The sequence below is a fragment of the Gavialis gangeticus genome, unplaced genomic scaffold (genome assembly GCF_001723915.1).
Source record: "Gavialis gangeticus isolate Ggan-Ray unplaced genomic scaffold, GavGan_comp1, whole genome shotgun sequence".
Taxonomy (NCBI): domain Eukaryota; kingdom Metazoa; phylum Chordata; order Crocodylia; family Gavialidae; genus Gavialis; species Gavialis gangeticus.
In genome coordinates, this window is record NW_017728996.1 from 32,242,229 (window position 1) to 32,265,804 (window position 23,576).

General features: G+C 39.8%; 1 protein-coding gene across 2 annotated transcripts in view; it reads right to left on the minus strand.

Annotated features, from left to right (window-relative positions):
• The window catches only part of NEDD4 (neural precursor cell expressed, developmentally down-regulated 4, E3 ubiquitin protein ligase), a 154,038-nt gene that overhangs the window by 32,613 nt on the left and 97,849 nt on the right, over positions 1–23,576 (minus strand). For both annotated transcript variants that reach the window (XM_019504263.1, XM_019504262.1), the window contains 12 exons: positions 20,676–20,737; positions 17,977–18,079; positions 16,725–16,894; positions 14,766–14,883; positions 14,480–14,647; positions 13,884–13,949; positions 13,201–13,320; positions 6,962–7,144; positions 4,144–4,221; positions 3,864–3,918; positions 3,708–3,766; positions 2,803–2,868 (listed from right to left, as the gene is read on the minus strand). In XM_019504263.1, the coding sequence (XP_019359808.1) occupies positions 2,803–2,868; positions 3,708–3,766; positions 3,864–3,918; positions 4,144–4,221; positions 6,962–7,144; positions 13,201–13,320; positions 13,884–13,949; positions 14,480–14,647; positions 14,766–14,883; positions 16,725–16,894; positions 17,977–18,079; positions 20,676–20,737 (1,248 nt within the window). The remainder of the gene's footprint in view (positions 1–2,802; positions 2,869–3,707; positions 3,767–3,863; positions 3,919–4,143; positions 4,222–6,961; positions 7,145–13,200; positions 13,321–13,883; positions 13,950–14,479; positions 14,648–14,765; positions 14,884–16,724; positions 16,895–17,976; positions 18,080–20,675; positions 20,738–23,576) is intronic.

Sequence of the window (23,576 nt, forward strand, 5' to 3'; positions counted from 1 at the left end):
CGAGGCCCCCCAATCCCTGCTCTACCTGGCCCCACCCCCCACCTACTGCCTAAATCCCCCCAATCCCTGCTCTGATAGCCGGGCAGGGGCACACATGGCAGCAGTGTGCCCCTGTGGAGGCCAACTTGGCAGCCACAGCCCACTGGCAGCTGGCCCAGAGAGGCAGATGCCTCTACTGGCAGTGCAGTTCCCTTCTGGGTCTGGCAGGTGCGCAGCAGGTCACAGTCAGGCAGAAACCCCCACTGTCAGACTGCTGCAGTGGGTAGAGGGTGCAGGGAACTCTCAGGGCTGCTTCAGCAGTCCAGCTGGCACAAGGAGTAGTGTTCCCCAGGTACCAATTGGCTCGGCCCCAGAAGCTCCTGAGAGTGAATAGCCCTGAGCTACTTGCCAGGGCAGCTTTTTGTACTGCTGGAGTCAGGACAGGGCAGCTTTTTATACTGCTGGGGACAGCACAGGTGCTGGCTCTGGGCTCTAGCTACCCCTGGCTGCAGATATGGGAAGAGCCAGGCAGGATTATTTTGCCCTAAGTAGCACAATATACTCCTCAACAAAGTGCATGTCCAAACATGTGAGCTGAGGCAAAAAGCTCTGGCTCAAATTTGCATCGCTTTTATTTGAGCTGCTGCAAGTGCATGTGCTTGCATGTGTGGACTCCCTCTTAATGTCCTCATTAGCCCCTAAGATCTCAATGGTATGTTAAAAAGTGTAGAACAAGTGGCACTCAACCTTTTGGCTCTGGGCCAGGTGAGCGATGTGGAGCAGGCCCCGTGTGCTGGGATTAGGCACTGATCCAACACCCAAGGCCCAGGGCTCTCCATGGGTGTGGAAATTTGGTAGCAGGTGAACAGTGCTTCTGCTTTTCTGCCACCAAATTTCTGGACTGGCAGGGAGCCCTGTGAGCTGGACGACATGGTGCTCCAGACCGGATCTGGTCCACAGGCTGGGGGTTGAACACCTCTGGTATAGAACATTTTAGAACTGAGCCATGACCATATTTTGTTTAAAACGAACCCCAAACATTTTCATTTCAGCTGCTTTAAAAAAAGCATTTTATTTGCAGATTCTCTCTCACTTCTTAGTTCAGTACAGTGCCCTAAATAAAGACCATGACTTCTGTAGATTTTATTTTAAACTGCTTTTTTTAACTCATGATAGTTTAAAAATATGGCTGCATTTCCAAATACAGCTATTTAAAAATCTTCAAATTTAAAAGTAAAAGATTATGACAGTGGGAGTTACTGGCTGAGCACCTGACATCTGACTCTGCAGAAGTGTTAATTGAATTTTTGACAAATGGTAGCCTCTTCTGCAGGTATACAAAATATATTTTCTTCACTTTAGTTCAGATGAATTGCTAGTTTTCAGAAGCTGAGAACTAGACTGAGTGTTGCAAAAGCAGACCTTGTTTTCCACTTTCAATTTAAAATTAATTAGGTATGACTACATGAGATTTACTCATTCTAAAATCATGGATGATACAATGACCAGGAAAAAAATTAAAAGGTCAAATTGCCAGTGAGCAATACTGTTTCCTTGGTTAACTCGTTTAAAAAACAGATTTGTTTGATAAAACTTGCTTTTATTATCCCTGAACTGAAGGTAGTTTTATTTACTTAGTAAAAAGAGCAAATCTTGAAAAGTTAGTGTTGTGCATCTAATTTAGCCTCAATTTTAATCAAAATTGCAGCTTTCACAGATCATAAGTTCAAAACTAATGATCAAATACAAAATGAAATGCATAATTTACCATTTTCTAACCTAAAAAACCTGTATACATTAAGAATCTGAAAAAGTGTGTGTTAAATTATAAAACTATTTAAATTAATTTGTATGGATAGTACATCTTTTTACTTTGCAAAAATCCTATGAAACTTAGCACAAAGGATATATTTAGTTGCCAATATGCAAATAGTAACCAGTCCATAAGTATCAACCTTTAAGAACCACCCCCCCACAAATCCACCACAAGATTGGAATTGATCATCGAAAAAACAAATCAATGCTTTCCTTTTTCCCGAATTAAATCATGATCCACTTTAACCTGCTTTAATAATCAAGGTTATGTTTGTGAATGCTAAATAAGGCTATCCATTTCTGTATGTTTTAAATGCTATTACTTTATTTCATTCTAAAGAATACAGATACCAAAAGCTGGTACCTACTATATTGTTTGGCAGAACTCACTATTACCTCCCAGATGAAAATCATGCCATGTATGCATGAATGTTACACTTGCTAGATAAGATATATATATATAACAAAATGAAGTATACCCACTTTAGAATGTATAGTAGTTGCTTTTCATTTGAAAAAGTCTAAAGTGGAAAGGTTAAAAGATGGTTCTGCCTTCCTGCAGTATGAGAAAGCATCTAATTTCAAATTTTATTTTGCTACAAAAACATTCTTGAATATCAAGATTCGGTGGTATAGGTTTGACATAGCATAGAATGCAAAATTACCAGTACTTGCCAATCACAGTCAGAAGAGATAACAACTTGCCAAGCACAGGTGTGAAATCAAGTATACTGAGCCACAAGGCGTTGGTTAAATGCACTTAATTTTTGGTGTTTTTCACACTCAGAAAAGCACACTCCAGACATACCACTTGGTCTCTCTGACATACTCCTTATGCTAGGAGATCAGACAGGCTGATTTCGTGCTACCTCTCCTGGAATTCTGAGATGGCTGATCTGACTACTTCCTGGCCCTTCTTTACTGTTTCTCCAAAAGTAATAAAAATGGTTTAATGAGTATGTAGAAAAAAATTCTTATACCTTTGTAAGCAACTTGTAGATTACTAACCTGCTTCTTCAACTTTTTTCTGAAGAATTCATATTTTCTTTTGTAATCCCTGGAGTAAGGCACAGCCTTTGAATAAACAAATGAAAAAGTACATTATGGAACTGTGAAATGTATACATAATGCCAGTTTAACACTGAAAACCCTCTGTGATTATAAACTGTATTATATTTGCAATTAGTATTGGCAGTTTTACCCAACATATTAAGTAATCCAAGCTGGAAAGCTATTTTCCATTTTAAAATGAAGTTCACATCTATTTAAGCAAAATTCCATTGCCTGCAAGCTTGTTTAAGATAAAAAATTTAATTGATTTTATTCTGTACACTCTGACTCAGGATCATACAGTTTTGTAGCAATTTAGAGCCTCTACATGTGGCCCTTGGGGCTTTCTGATGTGGCTGCCAGAACAACTGTTAATGCACCAGCACCGAGGGGGTTAACATGGGTACAGTTTGCCCTCTCCCTTATCCACTGAATTCCCAGTTTTGGGTTACCCCTGGCAACTAAAATCAGCAGCAATCAACGACAGGAAGTGGATGGGGGAGCAGCAGTGGTGTTGACCCCTTGGGTGCTGGCTGTGACAACATGGATGCTCCAGCAGCCACAGCCTGAACTCCTGTAAGCTGGGTCTGGAGGTAGGCTGGCCAGCTTCTGAAGAGCCCTGCAGGTCATACAGTCCACCTCTTGGCTGCCTCTATGGTGTCTCAAGATTATTAAGGATAACAGATCTAACAGGATAAATACTTAAAAAGTTCCCAAATGTTATGTTCCCCAAGTGTCACATTCAAGAAACTCAGAAGTTAGGCATTTCAGATTGCATATTTAATAAGTGGCAATTTTTCAACAAGCTTCTATTAATATTATTCCACCAAAAATATCAAATCCCATTAAAAACAGTGTCTTACTGGTCCAGTAATTGCTGCAGTCTGTAGTCGTGGATCTTCCCATTGTGTTTTCTTTGTGTCTGTAAGATATTTTTCATTAGTTCCACTTATTTAGGGAAGGTTCAATAGCAGAAGTTTTAAAGTTATTTATAAGGGTGGTATTGCAATTATACATACTGTGGTTTATGTAGAATATTCTTCCATCTGTATGAGTTCTCTCTTCCCATCCTGGCTATAAGAAGAGCAACCTTTTAATATTTATTCTTCAGCACAACATTTATAACTAACCCAAATAGCGTGTAATTTCATTTTTTCCAGTTCCACCCATTTAAGTGTCTAAAGTAGAATTCATAATTTGAGCATTCTACACAAGGAGAGTATCATGACTTTGAAACAGCTACTTTAAATACTGAAATTATATGAATAGCCTCAGAACAGAATAAAAAACTTCACTTACTGGCAAGGGGCCTAGATCTGTGGGATCTAGAGAGGTCTTTCTCCTTAGATGAGCTGGAATTTTCAATCTTGGATCTTCCTTTGAAAACAAAAACGAAAGTGTTGTTAAAAACAGAAAAGAACTAAATCTACTTTAATGTTAAAGCCAGAAAACATCAATGATTTTGTAACAGGGAGCTGTCCTGAGGCCAGCCCAATCATTGGCCTGCCCACTTGTCTAGGGCAGTCTGCCCACCTGCCTATTCTGCCATGCCTATGATGCAACTCTGATGGCTTGGGAGGCTGCCCATTTAATGCCTGATGCCAAGGGCATAATTCATGGCTCTGTACTGCCCCTACACCATGGCCCATGCCTCACATATGGCATCACTATATGGCTCCAGCCCCACAACAGACCTCACTGTATGGCCGTCTGACATTTCAACCCCACCTTGATCCCTCCTACTCAGGCAGTCTAACCTCCACCCCCATTTTGGGCTGCAAAGCTCCCCAAGTCCTTTTCCCTCTTGGCAATTACCCCCTGCAGGACCTCTGACCATAGAGGTCTTGGCCTCGCCTCTAGGCCAGTTGGAACTCCAGGCTGCTGGCTCCAGCCATCCCTCGTGGTGGTGCTCTGGCACTGGCCACAGTATGGGCCAGTCAAGGCTACTCCGGGTAGGTTACCCAGCCACTCGCACTCACTTTCCTGTGTGGGTCCGCCTTCTCAGGCCCCTCCAAATACAGTCCACTCTGTCATTACGGCTAGCCTATGTGCAGTCCTTCAGGCTCGCCCATGCAGACCCTACTCTATGCAACCTCCTTACTCTCACACCCCCCCCCTCACTGGGGCCATTAAACCACCACCTCACTGGGGCTACTAGGTCTTACATCCCTTGGGCCTTGGGTGTCCAACGACATGCCTGAACCCCTCACCTGTCCCCTCTATGAGATAACCTACCAGGTTGTGGGGGCTGAGGCTATACAGTACCCCATACTCACCTTTCACTGGGGAAGCACAGGTGTGGCATTTCCTGGAGACCACCCAGCCACAGGCAACCCCATCACACCATCCAACCCCAGCAGGGTGTAGTTTCAGGTCATGCCCCAGGACCAGGAACCTCCTTCCATCCCCATAGTTCCTGACCTGGACTTTCAGATGTTCTGGGAGCAGCAGTACTCCAGCTGGGCGAAGTTACTCCAGCAGCATCTCTACAGCAACTGCCGCCCCAGTTCTGAGGGCCTGGGTTTATGCTGAGGTTGCCCAGCCCCATCCTTCAATCCAGGAGCCCTCTTGTGGTCATGCGACTGCCTTGTTAGGCCGCACAGCACCTACCAGCTGCTCCACAGCCTCCTTAAACCTCTTAAAGTGGCAGGCACCAAAGGTGCCCTGCCACAGATTTCTATGACAATGAAAAAACAGGAGGGTGGAAGGTGGAAATCAGTCAGGCTGGGAAGGGTCATAATGCTGCTGCCAGTTTGGAGGCCAGATCCTATTGCAGAAGCCTGTGTTCAGTGTTCCTAGTATTATGTCCTCCTAAGATCCTGGCCTAGTGCAGGCTGGGATACTATAGCTGCAGGCACTGCTTCTGTGTGCATCATGAAACCTTCCTCCTGTCTCACTGGCTCCCAGCACTGCCTGTCTCTGACCACCAACACTACGGTCCCTCTCCCCAAGCTGGTGTATGGCAATATAGTAAGAAGAGAATAACAACTAAAGAGGGAGGGTGACATTAAGGGTGATGGCACCTGCAGCACCAGCATTGAAATGGAAGACCAGCTGCTTGAGCTACGGAGTGGGGTTCTGAGAGAGGCTTTTTTGAAAGCACACAATAAACACCACACACAAGCAGTATGTTCTAGAATATGCCATAAGCAAGTTTGCAGTAAGTGATTTTTTTTTAGGCAGTCAATTTCTTGGGTTCTAGTTCCATAGCTTGGTGTATTGTAGGGGATAGTACATTATTAGATAAGTACATTATAAAGCTGTATAACTGCTTTAAAAATACAAAACAGCTGTAATTACCAATCAGTATTTCTAACTGATGCTGGCATTTATCAATGTATCCAAACCTCGACTTACACCTCATTTTATCTTCACTTTTTATTCTTGAGTGACAAAGACTATCAAGGTTAAACTCATAAGCTTGAGAGAAGCAAAGCTGAATAACAAAGGCTCCTGAAATACTACATGCATAGCTGCTCAAATATTAAGCAGCACTGCTTGGGTTCATATGGTGCAACCCACAGCAGATGTTTTAGAGCAGAGGTTGGCAACCTATGCCTTGGGGAAATCCAGCACTGGGGATCAGTGGCACTGTGCTGCCCAGCCCCTCCATAACAAAGCCTGCTACCTCAGAGCACCTACACTTCCTTCACTGCACAGGGGTTGGGTAAGTGCAGACATCTGGCTACTCAGATGTACGGTGAAGACTTCTGGTCCACAACCACAGCCAGGTCACAAGCTATGGCCTGGGCTGGCAAAAGGCTGCTGATCTCTGTTTTAAAGTAATCTGCTCTTCATACCTCCTAGGTTCTACAAGAGACACAACATGCTGCATAAGTATACACCCTACAAATTTTTGCTGGTCTAGTGAGAGACCAATTTACTATCTCCAATGGGAGGAAGGAATATAAATACTGCATATAGATTACTTACACAACCCCTTAGTTGACTTGGATGACTACAATACATTTTAAAGAAAAAGTTAATGCTACTCCTTTTTTAAAAAAATCAAATCAAATCAATGGGTGTTCTGTAGTCAGGGGCAAAACTCCAAATGATTTCAGCAGGTCCAGAATTTCTATCTATTGGATTAGTTTTGAATTTGAATCCAAGTTACCCATGTAGTAGTTTTGGTATTGTGATCAATAAAGAATGGTCTCCCATTTGGTGCATGTCGGACTTCCCAGCCTTTAGGGAGCAATCCTTGCTCTGTTTCAGATTGTGATGAATCACTTGATGGTGGCTGCTGTCCTGTAGAAGTACTCTGGACAGTTGATAGCTGACCCGTTTCTATTGTAGTCTGCAGTTAATAAAGAGGAAAAATATTATGCAGATTCTGGAAAAAACGCAAAAGCACCTAGAACTTTCCTTAAGGCCACAAATATGAAAAGCTTCTGAAGATACAACCAGTATAACCCATTAAAACACTTATTAGGGACCTTCTAAATCTCTTAGTTATTAAGCTTACTAAGTAAATTAAATGAAAACATTCAGCCTTTCCATGACTCCTAGCTTTCCTGAACCCCTCTTGTATTTCTTCAGCTAAATCAAATACACTTTGTTTGAACAAGCTTCTATCCACCCATCTTCCACCATTATAAGTTCCCCATGAAAGCCTCTTAATACTCAGCCTATCATCCTGATCACACCATTAGCTGATGTTATAGATACAGGATTATGATCCCACTGTAGGCTTATCCAATCTACACAGAGAAATCTGAAAAGATATTTAAGCCTTCCAAGTGAACAAAATGAATCTCTCTCAAAATAAACTGCCCCTAATGCCCCACATGTAAGTATCCTTCTTACAGGAGATGCGCAGCAAATCTGAAACAAAATACTTTATTATGACAGTATACAGTGGACATTTTTCAAATTATTTTTTAAGGAAAAGTTTAAGATTTATAAACTACAATGTACATTATAGTACTGGAATCGCTATATTATAAAGCCCATCTGTTTTCCTTAACTGTGAGAATTTGAGAGAGAGATAGAAGATTTTGACAATCAACTAGATTTTAGCTGCTGAATATTTTTATAAAATAACTAGTTAAAAGGCTCAACAGTATCTAGTATAAAGGAAGAGGTGCTTTATAATAAATATATAAAAATTGAAATTTAAGTGAGATAAGTATTTTGGAGTTTTAATTTCAATCCTAAATTGTATATCTTGACATAATTCTGATTTTATTTACTTCATATGAATTCAAAATGAAGTAGAGAATTTAATATATGAAGAAGTGAATCTGTCTACTGAGCAAATCAGATATCTGACAGACTAATATTTTTGAATTAGCTGAAACCCGCAAAACATTTGCGATTAAATTTTTACTGCAAAAGTATTTCTTTAAATACGGGATTTTTAGTTATCCATTGACCAAATACTTTAATGGAATCAAAACTTCTGACCCTCAAAAACGCTACATAAAGCTGTCTGTGTGTAAACACAGGCTTAGGAATATAAATATGTATTTTGTTAAAAAGTCTGACCTTGTGACTTGTTTATAGTCATAGAGTAAGAGGTCCCTTGTACACATAACTAAGGGCCCTTTGTAGACATGAGGAAATTGTACTTTTCAGTGGTTTAATTACAAGCACCGGGGTCCCCTGCTGCACAGTGGGCAGGCTCCACCACAGGGCAGGAATCAGTGAGGGGTCCAGCCTTTTTTTCTCCCTCCCACTGCAGCCTGCCTGCTTCTCCCACACCTGGAGAAAGAACTGCCAGCGGGTCACGCAGCCCCTGAGCTGCAGGGGACCTCGGTGCTTCTGTCTGTGGTGGCAGTGCCCCCCAGGCAGCACCCACTCACTGGCACCCCACCTGGGTGGTCCCAGGGGATGCCACCACTGTGGAGGGGAGCACCGGGCCCCCCTGCAGCTCAGGGTCCACTGGCAATTCACCCACTGGCTATGGGAGAGGCAGACAAGCTGGGGGGGGTCGGGGAAGAGGAGAGGATCGGGCCCCTCACTGCTTTTCCGCCCCCTCCCCCTCTTCAACAGGGCCTGCCCGCTCCATGGCAGGAGGTCCCAGTGCTTCATTCTAGCTCTGACTTACCTGCGTATCTATTTGAAATGCCGCAGGAGATATAACAACAACAAGCTTATTCTGTCTGTCCAGAGCACTTTGGTTGTTTCAGTAAGCATGGTGACTGGCTGCTGAGACAACCAATCAGAGCACTCCAGACGGACAGAATAAGCCTCTTATTATTATAGATTAAATAGCATTTGAAGGGAGGAAAAAGACCATTTGATTTAGTCATCTACTTGGATATATTAAAAATAAGCTCTTGCTAACTACTAGTATCTTTCTTGGCTACAAAGACCACTGTTGAACAAAGAGCAAAGACAGGCTGTTAGATGCTGATAATGGGAGGAGAATAAAGGCAATAAAAGTGATTCTATAAGCATATCAAGAGGAAGAGGAAGAGGAAGACCAAGACCAAAGAAACTATCATCTTAGGGTACTCTTATGACTAGGCTGAAGTCATTCCAGAGGCATTAGCTATCCTTTTTGAGAACTCATGGGAAGTCAGGTGAAGTCTGGGATGATTGGTAAAAGGGCAAATATAATGCCCATCCTTAAGAAGGGGAAGGAGAAGGATCCAAGGAAGCACAGACCAGCCAACCTGACATGTATACCTGGAAAGGTCATGGAGTAGGTCCTCAAGAAATCTATTAAAAAGAGCAGAACAGGTGATCAGGAAGAGCCAGTATGAATTCACCAAGAGCAAGTCATGCCTTACCAACCTGGTTTTCTTCTTTGATAAGGTGACAGGCCCTGTGAATGGGGGATGGAGAGCAGCAGATGTAATATACCTTGACTTTAGCAGGACTTTTGACACCATCTCTCATGATATTTTCAATAAGCCAAGGCAATACAGATCCATAAGTGGTTGGATCATCATGCTCAGTGAGTAGTCATCCATGACTTGATGTCTGGTTGGGAAGGGGTATCAACTAAGTTCTTCCAGGGGTCTGTCCTGGGTCCAGTATTTTTTAACATCTTCATTAGTGATTTGGATGATGGGCTCAAGTGCACCCTTAGCCAGTCTGTGGATGATACCAAGTTGGGTGCAGTTGCTCCCACGGAGGAGGGCAAGGCTAGGACCCAGAATGACTTGGACAGACTAGAGAAATGGTCCACAGTCTACGATCCACAGTCTAAGAGACATTGTGAGTAGATTAGAATCAACAAGGATAAATGCAAAGTCCTTTCCTCAGGATGGAAAAATTGCATGCACAAATTCAGACTGAGGAATGATTATCTAGGTGGCAGAGAAGAACCTGGGGGTTACAGTAGACCATAAGCTGAAGATAAGCCAATAGTGCACTCTTATTGCAAAAGAATTATTTAATTTTCAAATAAGCAAATATTTCTCTCACTTTTGCTAAGCATGTGACTGTGCCCCTAAATGCCTAGTCAAAGTCCACCTGACAACTACAAGAACACTTTTCTTCAGTTATACTAAGTGCTTCAGTAGTATTTTTCTGGGCCACTGGGTACTGCAGAAGTACTCAAAATCCAAACACAAGTGATAGTTCCATTAATCATTTTCTACTTAATTGTTGGAGGTACCCTAAGATATTCAGTCTATTGTCCTTGTAACATTATGCAGATTGAGACACTCTCCCTATTAGTAAGGAGAGAAAACTGTTTAAAAGCCTGTAGCTCAACATACTTTTTCTGTTAAAGTGCCTGTAAATTTGATTAGTGGTGACTTCAAAAAAAATAAGACAAGTGGCATAGCATATTAAATTACTCAGTCCCAGTATCAGTAAAATTAATTAGTAGCTACTGCTTATGGTCTCGAGGTTTACACTAGTTTAGAGATCCTACAAAAATTAAGTAAGCTCCAGTATATGGCTTACTTGGTCCATTACATTTCTTCAGTTGCTTAATACAGGAAGTCTCTGCATTAAAAAGCATAATAAATATGGACATTTAAATAACTTCTGCGGTACAGTTAAATTATATTAACGTTTGTCACAAAACTTCATTTTTGAAGTAGGTCAAGTCAGTGAAGAAGCCATGTGCTGCTACTTATTCGTTACTATGAATTCTTTGTGGACAGCTTATAGCCAGTTTCACAAAGGTATTTAGGTAGCTTAATTCTCACAGACCTGGCTCCCAACCTTTATTTATATATTATTTATATATTGAAAGACAGAGAAAACAAGCTTTTGTGAACTCAAGTATCAGATGGTGACATTCAGCTGAAAGGTGCATATCTACTCTGCCTTCCAACCTCTTTCTAGGCTATTGATTCAGTTGGTATCTCTCAAAATAAAGGTTGGGAGCCAGGTCTGTGAGAATATCTATATCTATACCTAAATCGAGAGAGAGAGAGAGAGAGAGAGAGAGAGAACAAGCTTTCTGAACTCAAGTTCATTTCATCAGATGGTGACATTCAGTTGAAACTCGTGTTTTCAAAGACTCAGGATCAGAGACATGTAATTTTCCCCCCAAAACTGAACTGAAAAAAAACAAGAGATTGAAGTCATATATCTTCATTTTAAAAAAGCCTTCGATCTGGTGTCCCATGATCATCTCATGGAAAAATTGGCCAACTGTGGCCTTGGCTACATCACAGTCCAATGGTTGGGAAATTGGCTCCAAGGTCGGACCCAGAGAGTGGCAGTCGATGGAAGTAAATCCTCGTGGTGCACTGTGACTAGTGGGATCCCCTAAGGCTCTATCCTTGGGCTTATACTCTTTAACATCTTTATTAATGATGTGGACTTGGTATCAAAGGCAGACTGGCCAAGTTTGCCGATGACACCAAACTTTGGGGTAAAGCGTCCACACACGAGGACAGGATGGTGATCCAGGCTGACCTAGACAAGCTCAGAAAATGGGTGCATGAAAACCTGATGCCGTTCAACACCGAAAAATGCAAGGTTCTCCTCCTTGAGGAAAAAAAACCCCAGCACGCTTACAGGCTTAGCAGTGCTACGCTTGCTAGCACCATGGCTGAAGGAGACTTGGGCGTCATGATGGATTACAAGATGAATATGAGCCACCAATGCAATGTTGCAGCAGGTAAAGAGAGCAAATCCCAGGATGTCATCCTCCCGCTGTACTCGGCCTTGGTGCTCCACAAATTAAAAGGATGTGAAGAAGCTTGAGAGAGTCCAGAGGAGAGCCACATGCATGATCAGAGGGCAGGAGAACAGGCCTTCTGACAAGAGGCTGAGAGCCTCAGCCTGGAAAAGTGCAGGCTCTGGGGGGACCTGGTAGCTGCCTATAGGTATATAAGGGGTATACATCAGGATCTGGGGGAACGATTGTTCACCAGAGAGCACCAAGGGATGACAAGGTTGAATGGTCATAAACTACTACAAGACCGTTTCAGGCTGGACATAAGGAAGAACTTCTTTACTGTCTGAGCCCCCAAGGCCTGAAACAGACTTCCACCAGATGTGGTGCAAGCACCTACTCTGGACTCTTTTAAGGGACGTTTATCTTGCTGGGATCCTTTGACCTCAGCTGACTTCCTGCCCCTAGGGCAGGGGTCTGGACTCAATGATCATCCAAGGTCCCTTCCAGCCCTAATATCTATGAAACAAAAACAAATGATGATTAATCCTCTACTACAGCAGTCAGCAACATTTTCTGGTCATGTGCCAGAATGGTCCAACTTGTCTGAGGCAGGCTGGTGCCAGGACCTAGCCAGTCATTAATGCCAGCTTCTCTCAGCTATAGGGTGGCACAAGCAAAGCTCCCTGCAGTCAGTTGCGCAGCAGTGTAGAAGTGCTCTGCTCCTGAATAGTGCTGCAGCCTCATCTATGTGGGCTGAATCCAGTGGCTTCACAAGGGCCACAGGTTGCTAAGCTCTATTGTACTACACTTAAGATATTTTGAAAACATTAAAATCGAGAGAAGAAAAACTGCCAGTCAGTCACTTGGGACATCTCAATTTATACAATCACTTCTCTCAAAGAAAAACATACAAAAACATGCAAAAATTTTACCTTACCCAGTAATAACATAGAAAAGTGATTTAATGTGAAAACTACCAACCCTACTTGCAATATTCCTGACTCTCATTCACACTCCACTGGTGGCGAAGCAGTGTTGATCTGAGATATACCACTGCTACGCTAAAACAGTGCACCAACCACATGCTTGTATAACACTACACATGTGCCAAGATGCTATATTTCTCAGCTGAGTACAGAGAGGACATGGCATGTTTCTGTGTGGTGCTGCCATGTGCCATACAGACATGTCCATATTTCTTTCCCAGCCTTGACATATTTTAGATATCCAGTTCCACCAAACTGGTAAAGGTTATCTGAGTGGGAGCAACTATTCATTATCTTCTCACACTAGCTTATATGACAGGATTCAAAAAGTACCTGCACAACAGGCTTTATCCAGGTAGTAGTTCTGGAATTGTGATCTATGTAATACGATCGTCCTTTTTCATCTTGTCTTTCTTCCCAACCTGGAGGCAATCCAGATGAAGTAGGCAATAACTAAGGATTAACAAGAGAAATGTTACCATACGTAGAGTTTTTCTTAATGTTCCCTCCACCAATATTTCACCAAAACAAAACTTAGTGAAAGTTTCAAGCTTAGAGTAGAGGATAAAACAGACTAAAGATATTTGAATCTGCACTGAATCATATGAAAAAAGACAACAGAAAGGAAAATCAAGTATTCGAAATGCTGGTTTGGGTTTGGCTGTTTCAGACTACACCTTATGGAGTTGCAATTTAAGAAATATAGTACTGTTTTTCTAATATTAAAACAAGATGCTTTTTAAATAGTGTTTCACATTTACCTAGTAAAGTTTTTCCCTCCTGCAGGCTACAACCATACATTAAAGCAAAAGTGCAAACCTGGAAGATGGAGGGTTTATGATAGAGATCCAATCCTGTTAAAATTCCAAAATTATAATTTTGTCAGGATAGCTGCCAGAAGCAGAAGGCCAAATTTCACTTAAATTTCAATACTTTATCCAGGATAAGTTCCATAGCAAGTGAGTTTTCAAAGTTCTGTACTGTACAAAACTTGTGTTTTTTGGAATATAACCTACCACAGGAAGTGCAGGCTGTTCCTCAACCCTGTATGTCTGCAGACTACTTCTTCTGCTGGAATGATTCTGGAAGTAATGAAAAAGAACTTTATATGATTTACTGCTTCCTCAATGTTAACAAACAACACAGCATACTTACCATAAATGCTTAGTTGGAATACTTAGCTTTCCTGATTTGCTTAATTTTATTTAAAATTACAATTTGAAAAGAAAAATATATTAGATGAGACATTAAGAATGGAGTTTATTGCTACTCCTGCTTAGAACCTAAGTAAAAAAAAAAAAAAAAAGCTTGCTTTGTAGAAGTAAAATGGGAAAAAATAAAACATTTATGTTTGTAAAACTGGTCTACTATATTCAAATTATTTTTAGGCCTCTGAAAATTGAAATGAAAAGTTACAGTGCTTTGTTGGTATGAATAACGATAGCTTCAATAAAAAGCAAAAAATATGAAAGCTTATTACTTAATGTATCAAGACTGTCTATGAGGGCACCACTTAATATTGCAAGAATCTGAGTTAAAATTAGTTTCCCAGGAAAATAAAGAGAAGATTTACTCTTTGTTAAACTAACTAGAAAAATATCCACTAACTTACAGTGTAAAAAGCTGGTTGGCCACTGGCTGAACTCCCGGAGGTAGTAAGTCTGGTATTCAATTCTTCTGCAAGCTGAGTCTGTACATCAGAATTACTCTGTGACAGAGGCATTTGTAGACTCTGATTGCTATACATAGTTGCCTCATCTTCAGTAATGATTTCCCAGCTCTTTAAAAAAAAATTAACTTTTAAAAACAGTCCCAAGTTACTAATATTTATTTCAAGCTATTTGATTATGGACAAAAGCTGTTACAGGTATTTCAAGGTAACTAGATGCTGTTCTTACCTCAGGAGAATCCCTGTTGTCTAAATTTTCAGAATCTTCTGATATTTGATGCCGATGAGTAAATGCATGCTGTGCTTCCAACTGAAAGCTCCCATGATCTGCATCAGTTGTACTGTCCCTGTACAAAAATTAAGACAGCACAATAGACCTATCTGTATCTTTACAGAATAAATGCAGGATGACCCTGATAAGGTGACCTGATAATTAAATTCTATATAGGGAAAATAATAAATTAGTTATAATTTTCCAGGTATAGAATCCAAGTCTTGGAGGTGGGCCTTGAAATGTCTCCCGTCCACTGCTACAACAAGGAAAAAAAAAATATCTGGGGGAATCCTTGCTCTCTTCCCCCAGCTTGTTTCTCCTGCAGCCCCTTCCCCTCTTCCTTCAGACTTTAGACTTGGTTCATCCAAAACTGATGCAGTTTACCTCTTTTGAAACTGACACTAGTTTTTAGTACAGGTAATCCATAAAAACATTTTTGAGCAACACTTCTGTACCTGTTTGTATATAGTGCAAACTATACATGACATTAGTCCGAAGCCAAAAGGTTCACGATTTATCATAGAGTTGATTAGGCTGGACCCCAGCAGAGACAACAATTTCAAGCCATGGTGACGGAGCTGCAGGTGGCTCGTCTGGATGTGGGAGGGAGGCTGGGGGGCTGGATCCCCGTCACTGCATGCACTCCTGGGACCCCTTCTGGGGGAAAGAGGGGCAACATGCCCCCAAGATCTGTGCATGGGGTAGGTGCGAGCTGCCTGCTGTGGGCTTGGGCTTCTTGCCATGCTGCCCTTCCCCTGGGTCCTCCACGGCCCAACAGGCGAGACTCAACATGGCTGGGCAGAGCTGAGTGGGGAAGCTCCTTGCTGCTGCAAAGCCCACACCATCCTGGTGAAGACCTGACTGTGGGTGGGGAGTAAGGGGCACCAGCAAGGCTGGGGGTGAGGAATGAGGGGCCTGGACCTGCATCCTGGTGAGCAAAAGGGGCAGGGGAGCTCTGATTTTCCCTGATAAAAAACCCAAAATCAAATACCAAAATATATAGGTACTTAGAATTTATTTTAAGTAAAATACTGAGGCACTGGTAGGCTTCCAAATTGCTTTAAAATTGTAAATATATCAATAAAGCAGTGCATTCAATTGATACCTCTATCTATATATAGTAGCCTCATTTTAAGTGCAGATGTGGGGGTTTAAAATCAGATAATAGGCATTTTTATCAGAGAATTTGCAATTTTAAAACAGAGAAAACCAGGATCCCTGCTCATGACTGGAACCAAGTATTCCAGTCACAAGTCCTGGGATCTTCCAAAAATTTATATGCAGATGAGGTGCAGGGCTATCTGGTCTAGTTCCATCTTTTGGAGGGTGGGGCCACACTAATCATATGCAACAGGCTAAGAGAGGAGGCAACAGAAATTCTGGATAAGCTGTTTGGGTCCCCATTTGGTAATATTTGCCAGACATTTAAGGTTGGTTAAAAAACAAGACTCATTGGAAATAGGAAAGAAAGGTGCAGCTCAGCTATGGGAATGAAGAGGCAGTAAAAATGTATTCAGTGTGGTGGCTCACTATGACTTGAAACACACTAGGTGCTGAGGGGGATTAAGTGCAACAAGCAAAGTAAAACAGGCACTACTATATATCTTATTCATATGGTTTACAATAAGCAGGGTGTTACTTCTGGTAGGGAAAAAGTCCTAGAGATTCCATGCATCTTCTCTTACAAAATGGCAATTTACATGAACATCCACTATGCTATGAAATGGAAAAAGTACAGAGTTGAACTGTCAAAGTGACCATTATGCATGAATCTGACATGGAGAGTTTAAATTTGAGACCTCCATTTCCTATTCCTGAGCTATTAATTCCCATGACTTCTATTATTTTACAGAGACAGAAGTGAATTGCCAGTCAAAAGTATATATGCTTTAAAATTCAAACCAGAAGACATACTGAGCAGTTGGTCTCTTCCACTGTGTCCTTCTGAATTCATGGTTGACATAATAAGTCCTGCCAAGTATATCTTGCCTTTCTTCCCAGCCTGGAGGTAGAGGAGGAATTTCCTGTTGCTGGTGTTGCAGCTGGCAAGCAGCATCTGGTTGGTCCAATATAATCCAGCCAGGCTAAAAGGCAAAATTAATTATCTTAAAGTTAATAAACTAAGTGAGTGTTAAAGGAGAAATCTCAGTTCATTAAGCCACCATCCTCTTATTCAATACTCATTAAGCAAGCTCACATCTTCCAAAAGACTTGTGGGAAAACAATGCCTTATTATAGCTCACGTACCTTTTAAAAATGTTATTTAAAAAAATCAGAACAGGTACTTGTTTAACTACTACAAGACACCAATCAACTTATCAGTTAGCCGCAAAAATGTTAGCTGAGATGTTACAACAGTAGGACTGGGTTAAACACTTGTATATCACCTTCCTATTCAGCACATTTTCCATGGGGAAGTCCTAGACAACTTTATTTGGTGCTCTGTGCTATCAGCAGGTAGATACCAAGGGCCTCCAACCTCTAGCATGCCACAAGAAGTTATGAAGGAAGGTGAAACTTACATTTTTAAAAAAAAGTATTTTTCTGCTGCATTTATGGGTTTTATAACAAAGTCACTGGAGAGGTGGTACTAATGAAACAGCTGTGAAAGGTATTGAAGAAAAAAACCTATAAATCATAAATTTCATGCATTTGCTAGTAATTACAAACTAAACTTGCAATGATCAAAGACATGACTTTGTCTGGAAAAAGATAACATTGTGAAAAGAAGATAATATAAATATAACTAGTGGGATTTAACAATATTATATGAAAAGACAGAGTTACTAAAAACTATTATTCCCATACATTTTGAAGGTAACACAAGCTAGATGTAAGCAACTGCTTTTATTTTAGGAAGTTTGCTGCCTGAGATTTTATTACTGCAATCTTTTTTTTCCTCCCTCCCAAAGAAAAAAAGAAAAAGAAAAAAAAAAAGTTCTGACTTATACAGTTACAAGGGGAAAGCTCAAATCTCACAATTAAAGTGGGACAATATAATTTTAGGGGTCGTTTGAGCCATGACAAGCTAAATAATCACCAAATATCTAAAGGGTCATTTGAAGGGTAGTAATTTGAATACACATTATCATGTTATGTTGCCTACTTCTATTATCTTGAAACAAGTCATATCATATGCTCTAACACCAAATAAATGTTTTCTCACCTCTAATTCCTCTGCCTGTTCTGTATTTTCTTCTTCAGATCCATTATTTTTAGGTAAGTAAGTCATTTTTAATCTAAGATGACCTTTAACTTTTGATTTGTGACTGCAGAAGAGGAAAAAGGTCATTATTTAGTAATACGATATAAGGTCAAGTCACAAGCCATTTTGTCACACTTGGGAAAGGAACTCAATGTTTTTGTCAGACTAGCTGCACTGTGTACAAGCATGCAATTTGTTTTCCTTCTGAAATATCTGTACAATTTATTATTAGCTGTCTGAACAACTGGTAACTGAAGTCTACTATTAGACTAAACTATCTCCTTGATTTCTTCAAGATAAAGCAAAAGTCTACAGAGTAATCTCAAGATGTTATGAGAAAAAAATTGCCCAAAATTTCTAAATATTTAATTAAAAATTTTGCTGTTCTATCATTAAAATTTCTAATGTGTGACTTAAAAAAAAAAAGGTGACGACATTTATTAAGCCACATGAAAAGACATCTCACCATTAGGCTCTCTAATATTTCTATATTATACAATGCATAACTGATCACAAGGTAAGTGGCTTAACTGTGGTCATTAACAACAGTTTACTGTAAATAATTCTGAAAATATTATTATGAAAAAGAAAACCAATCAAATATGAAGAACTAGTTTTCCATAAAACTTTAGATGCAGGTACGCCTCAATTACTTTAACATTTGCCTTCACATATTTAGATGTATGCTGTCATATTTCTAATTTTTTTAATATCAATTTTGTTCTTTTTTTTCCTTTTAACAGAGAACCAGCTAACACTCACTGTATGTTCACTTTACTCCCTTTTTTCATGCTGACAGCAAGAATCAACCCAAAAATGAGAGTATAAACATTGCGATGTATTTGGTATATTGATGCAAAGATTACAGTCCAAAGAGAAACAAAATAAGTCTATTTCCAAAATTATATCTACTGAGTGTCAAGATACATTTACATCAATATATAAAAAAAATATCATAAAGTTAAACTCTCATTTTCTGAGATTCTTGATGATAAACTAAAGGAAGTAGACATTTGATAGTCATGAAAAAAAATGTCTGATAAACATATTAATGTAGGTATGCAGGTTCTATTTTGGACCTAGAACAATTTGTTTTCACTTAAAAAATGAATGTGTATGTCAGCTTACTTTCTGTAACAATTTTTAAAATTATTCATCCTCATTTTAGCTTTTTTGGGGGTGAAACCATCATAAATCATGTTCAGAATTAGTCTGGTACATCTACAAAATTCATGAACACATTTATTCACATTAGAAAACAGCTACATAATATTTATTATAAAAAATAAAATTTTATAGTAGTTACTATGGAAGTTAATACAATATACAGAGGAAAAAACTTTGACTTGGACTTTGAGCATTGCCTTTCACTGCACAGTACTACCAACCCCAGCAATTACAATGGGTAGATCTTTGCATAACAGAAACAAAGCTTGAAAGCAATTACACAAATGCAGCAAGCCCGGCTTTTTCTTTGTTTTATAATACCAGAAAAGCAGAATAATAAAAAGACTACCAAAAAGTCTCTCTCTAGGTCTTAGTAAACTTATTTTCATAAAATGCTTTTACGATCTTTCTTATGATTAGGACGAGGTGGGCAAAATACAGGCTATGGGCCAGATCCTGCCTGCCAACAGATTCAGTTAGGCCCACAGGTGGAGAATGACCACCAACTAACTGCAAGTGGCTTATGGGCAGGTGTTATCTCCAGCTGCCACATGGTGCCAAGCAGCACTGATACTACCCAGCAACATCAGGCATCACCTGTGGAGCTGGGCAGGGCTTCTGCCACAGCAGGTGGATGGCAGCGTCAGCTGTGGACACCAACAGCGGGTTCCACAAGGGGGCTCCAGAACCTGCTGGCTTTTTTCTGTGAATTCAGCCTCAAGTATCCCAGAGCACCCCTCCTACTGGAACCAGGAGACTAGAAACAGATACAGATTCCTGCTCTTCAGCATGAATTATAGCCAGGCACACATAAGAGCACTCACTGGGGAGTAGAGAGGTGGGAAGAGAAGAGCATAAACATGCAACAGGATGACAGGAAGCAAAGCACTTCAGAATGAAGCACTTCCAAAACAATAGTTGTTTTCCAGGGTTATTTCTGGAGTGCTTCATAGGGTGTGAATGACCGTTCATATGGTCTTTGAGGTGCTTCAGATGTAACTTCTGTCCATGGCCTGTACCACTTGTTTCAGTGGCAGGGAGCTACAGATTCACTCCTCACTTCCTGGCTTCACTGAGTGTTTCTGCAAGTTTAAGCACCTTCAAGTTCATGATTACATTATCTTTATCAAAAATCACATAAAACCTATTTGCATATTAACCACAAAAAGGGACACAGACATCTTTCTGGGAGAGAAAAGGATATGACTTGCAACTGAAACAGGGTAACACAGTACAGCACATGACTGATTACTGTGTGTAGAAAGTGAATAACCCAGGTTATAATCTTAGCTTTATAAACTTTTTCCCAGTCTGCATTTTCAGATATTAAAACAAGTGCTTACACTTGTATTGATATCTTAATAAACTGTGTTTTTAGCAGTATTAGAATACGCATAAAACTTGTTGCGACACAGACACAAAAAGAAGTCTTTATTGCAAATTATAGTTTAGTTAGGAAAATTAGTAAATATCAAATAGGTTAAAATGCTGACCTTCTTGGATGAAGAACAAAATCCTTAAATGTATATGGTCTCTCCATACTTGGATTTTCTGTCTGGAATGAAACAATGAAGGTTTTAGCTTTCCAAGACAAATCTGCATTGTCAAATATTTATGCTTTGCAAAAATATTTAAGATTTTAAACTATTTTAAAAGGACAAACAATCTTCATGTAATGAGATTTTAGTACATTAGATTAATAAAATACTCATGGGACTATTAATAGTAAATCTAGTCTCCAAATTATAGAAAAAAAATTAACTTTATTCCCTATAGAGAAGCAGTTTCTTTATTTTCGATGATTCTATGCTTGAAACAAATATCATCACATCCCTCCTTCCACTCAATATTTTCACATAAACGTAAGTCAGATTTAATAAATTGCTTTTTATGTCTGATGTCAAAAAATCTCAGGAAAGCAAACAGTTACATGCTCCTATTGCATATATATGAAATGAATTTGACCCTTCTCCCCCCTCCAAAACAAACAAAAAGCATAGGACTACTTGGAAACTAAACTATTGGGAATACAAGTAGGTTCAGATACAGGGAGAACCTGTTAAAAGACTTCACTCCAAGTATACAGGAAGAATCATCCAAAAAGTACTAAGATAACATTTACCTTTACTATTTAAAAACAAATTAAATTAGCCAACAATGGTTCTGTAATCTTTATAACATTTGAGTTGTAAGGGAAGTGTGTTAGCCTTAACTGAGTTTGGCTGGTAGGCTCTTCAAAATGTCTATAAAGCTCTATTTAAAAACTACATTTTAACCATTCAACTTGTCAGATGAATTGGAAAAAAATGAATTCTTACTCTATATATATAGTTCTCTCACACAAAATGTTATGTCTAATTGGCCTTCCTCTAAAGTAAGAACTGAAGAAATCCTTTTAAATAAATCATGTTTGGAAAAAGCTGTGCCTGTTATGGATCCAAAGTTTCTCAGCTTCTTATTATATATACCTTGAATACTCAAACTGTATGTACCAAATTGTAAATTCAAAAACTGCAGGAAAAAAGTGTTAAATTAGTGCTGTTTGCAAATTGTTAAATTACTACTAAACGAAACTGATTTGATATTAATATATTATACTGTAGACCCTGAACAGTACAAAATTTAATTTGCACAAATAGCTTCTGTCATGTGAACTGGGAGGAAATTTAAATTAAATTACATTTTCGCATTATAGTGTATTTCAGTTTGTACAGCATGTATACATCCCTTATTCATACTCAATGTCTGTTGTATATGCGTGGGCTTTGAATATCCAAAATTTTTCAGAGTAGTTATTGCACAGTAAATCCATTAAAAAAAAAAAAAAGATTCCTTGTTTAAGAAACTTTTTAAAATTTGCAGTTTATTTACAAGGGGTATTTTTACTTTTAAGTAGGAAAAGTTACCAAGGATCCAGGTGGAGAATCTCTTAGTATTTTATAATCTGTCTCAAAATCCTAAGATTTCACCATGACCATATCTAGGATTTTAGATAACAAGATAATAATTTTGCAGCATGAGATTTAAATGGTGTAAAATATTTTTCTGAAATATAGACAGTTTCACACTGCATTTTTTCTTTCAGAACTGCAAGCTTATGCTTTGGATGTTTGTAAATCTGAACTTGGAGTTTGTTTCATTTTCCTTAAAACTGTAAAATTTCCTGTGCTTGTTATGCCACCCAATGTTGAAGATTGTGGGCACTCATGACAGCACAAAAGTATTGGAAAACATGATTTAAATGTCTACATTAAGAAATTCCAGAAATAAACAGCACAAAGCAGGAAAAGTAACTTAACATTGAAGAGGAAGGCAGAGTTAAAGCATTTTTTTCAAAGGCCACAAATTTTAAAAGACATATTACATAATCATGGTCCTGGGTATGACCGTAAACTGCATCCAGCTGAAGGGCCTGGTGGCAGTATGGTAGGGCTACGTGTGGTGGGGTAGCTCCTATAAAATACTAATATTGCAACCTCCAGAGTAAGGCAAGTATAGGGCACCTCAGAACCCTAGCCCCCACTGCCTTGTGAGTACTCCTTGGCTGGAGAAAGCCTAAGGGACATCACCCTAACAGAAACATGCCCTTCCTGAAGCATTAGGCAGTCAGCAGCAGTTCTTATTTGTTGCTCTCTGGCAGAAACTACAACCATTGAGGCACTGAATGTATGAATTCGGTTTGGCCTTTGAACCATCTCAATGGTCTAAAGAGGGGATGTTAGGTCTTGGGCAGCCTCTACTCCTCCATACTCTTGTCTAGGTGTACACATTGAAGGTCTTGGTGTCAGAGTCACTGGACTCTGTATAGGCAGATTCATCAGGCAATTGATTAGACCTCTTACAGGTACACTGAGAGTATCAATGATTGCCTATTACACAATCAATTAAACTTTCATAAGTAAGCATCTAATCTGCATATGTAAGGCATTTAATTTCAACAAGCAATAGGAGCTTAAGTGACAAACTACATGTAAAATGATCAGCTTAATTTCATGTGCACTTACAGGCATATTTTTCTAAATTAGTCAAGCTCTATCGCAAACAATGGTAAACCATCATCAACATGAGGTAACTATAACAGATGGCTCTTTTCTGTTGCATGTAAAAAGACTTTACAGGTTTTTAAAAAAAAAGAGAGCAAAATGTCATGCTTTTATATAGACTATATAGATGAATAAAGCAAGAAGTTGCAACTATTTACTGCCTAGGGCTTTTGTAGTGCAGTTTTCTAAAGTATATAGGAAAAATAGCTAGGCCAGGGTGGACAAAATATGGTTTGTGGGCCAGTTCTGGCCTGCTAAGTGATTCTATCTGAAGGGCCAATCGGGGGGGGTTGCAAATTGGGGCAACTATCCTGGGCCCCGTGCTTGGGGGGGGGGGGGGGGGGGGGGGGC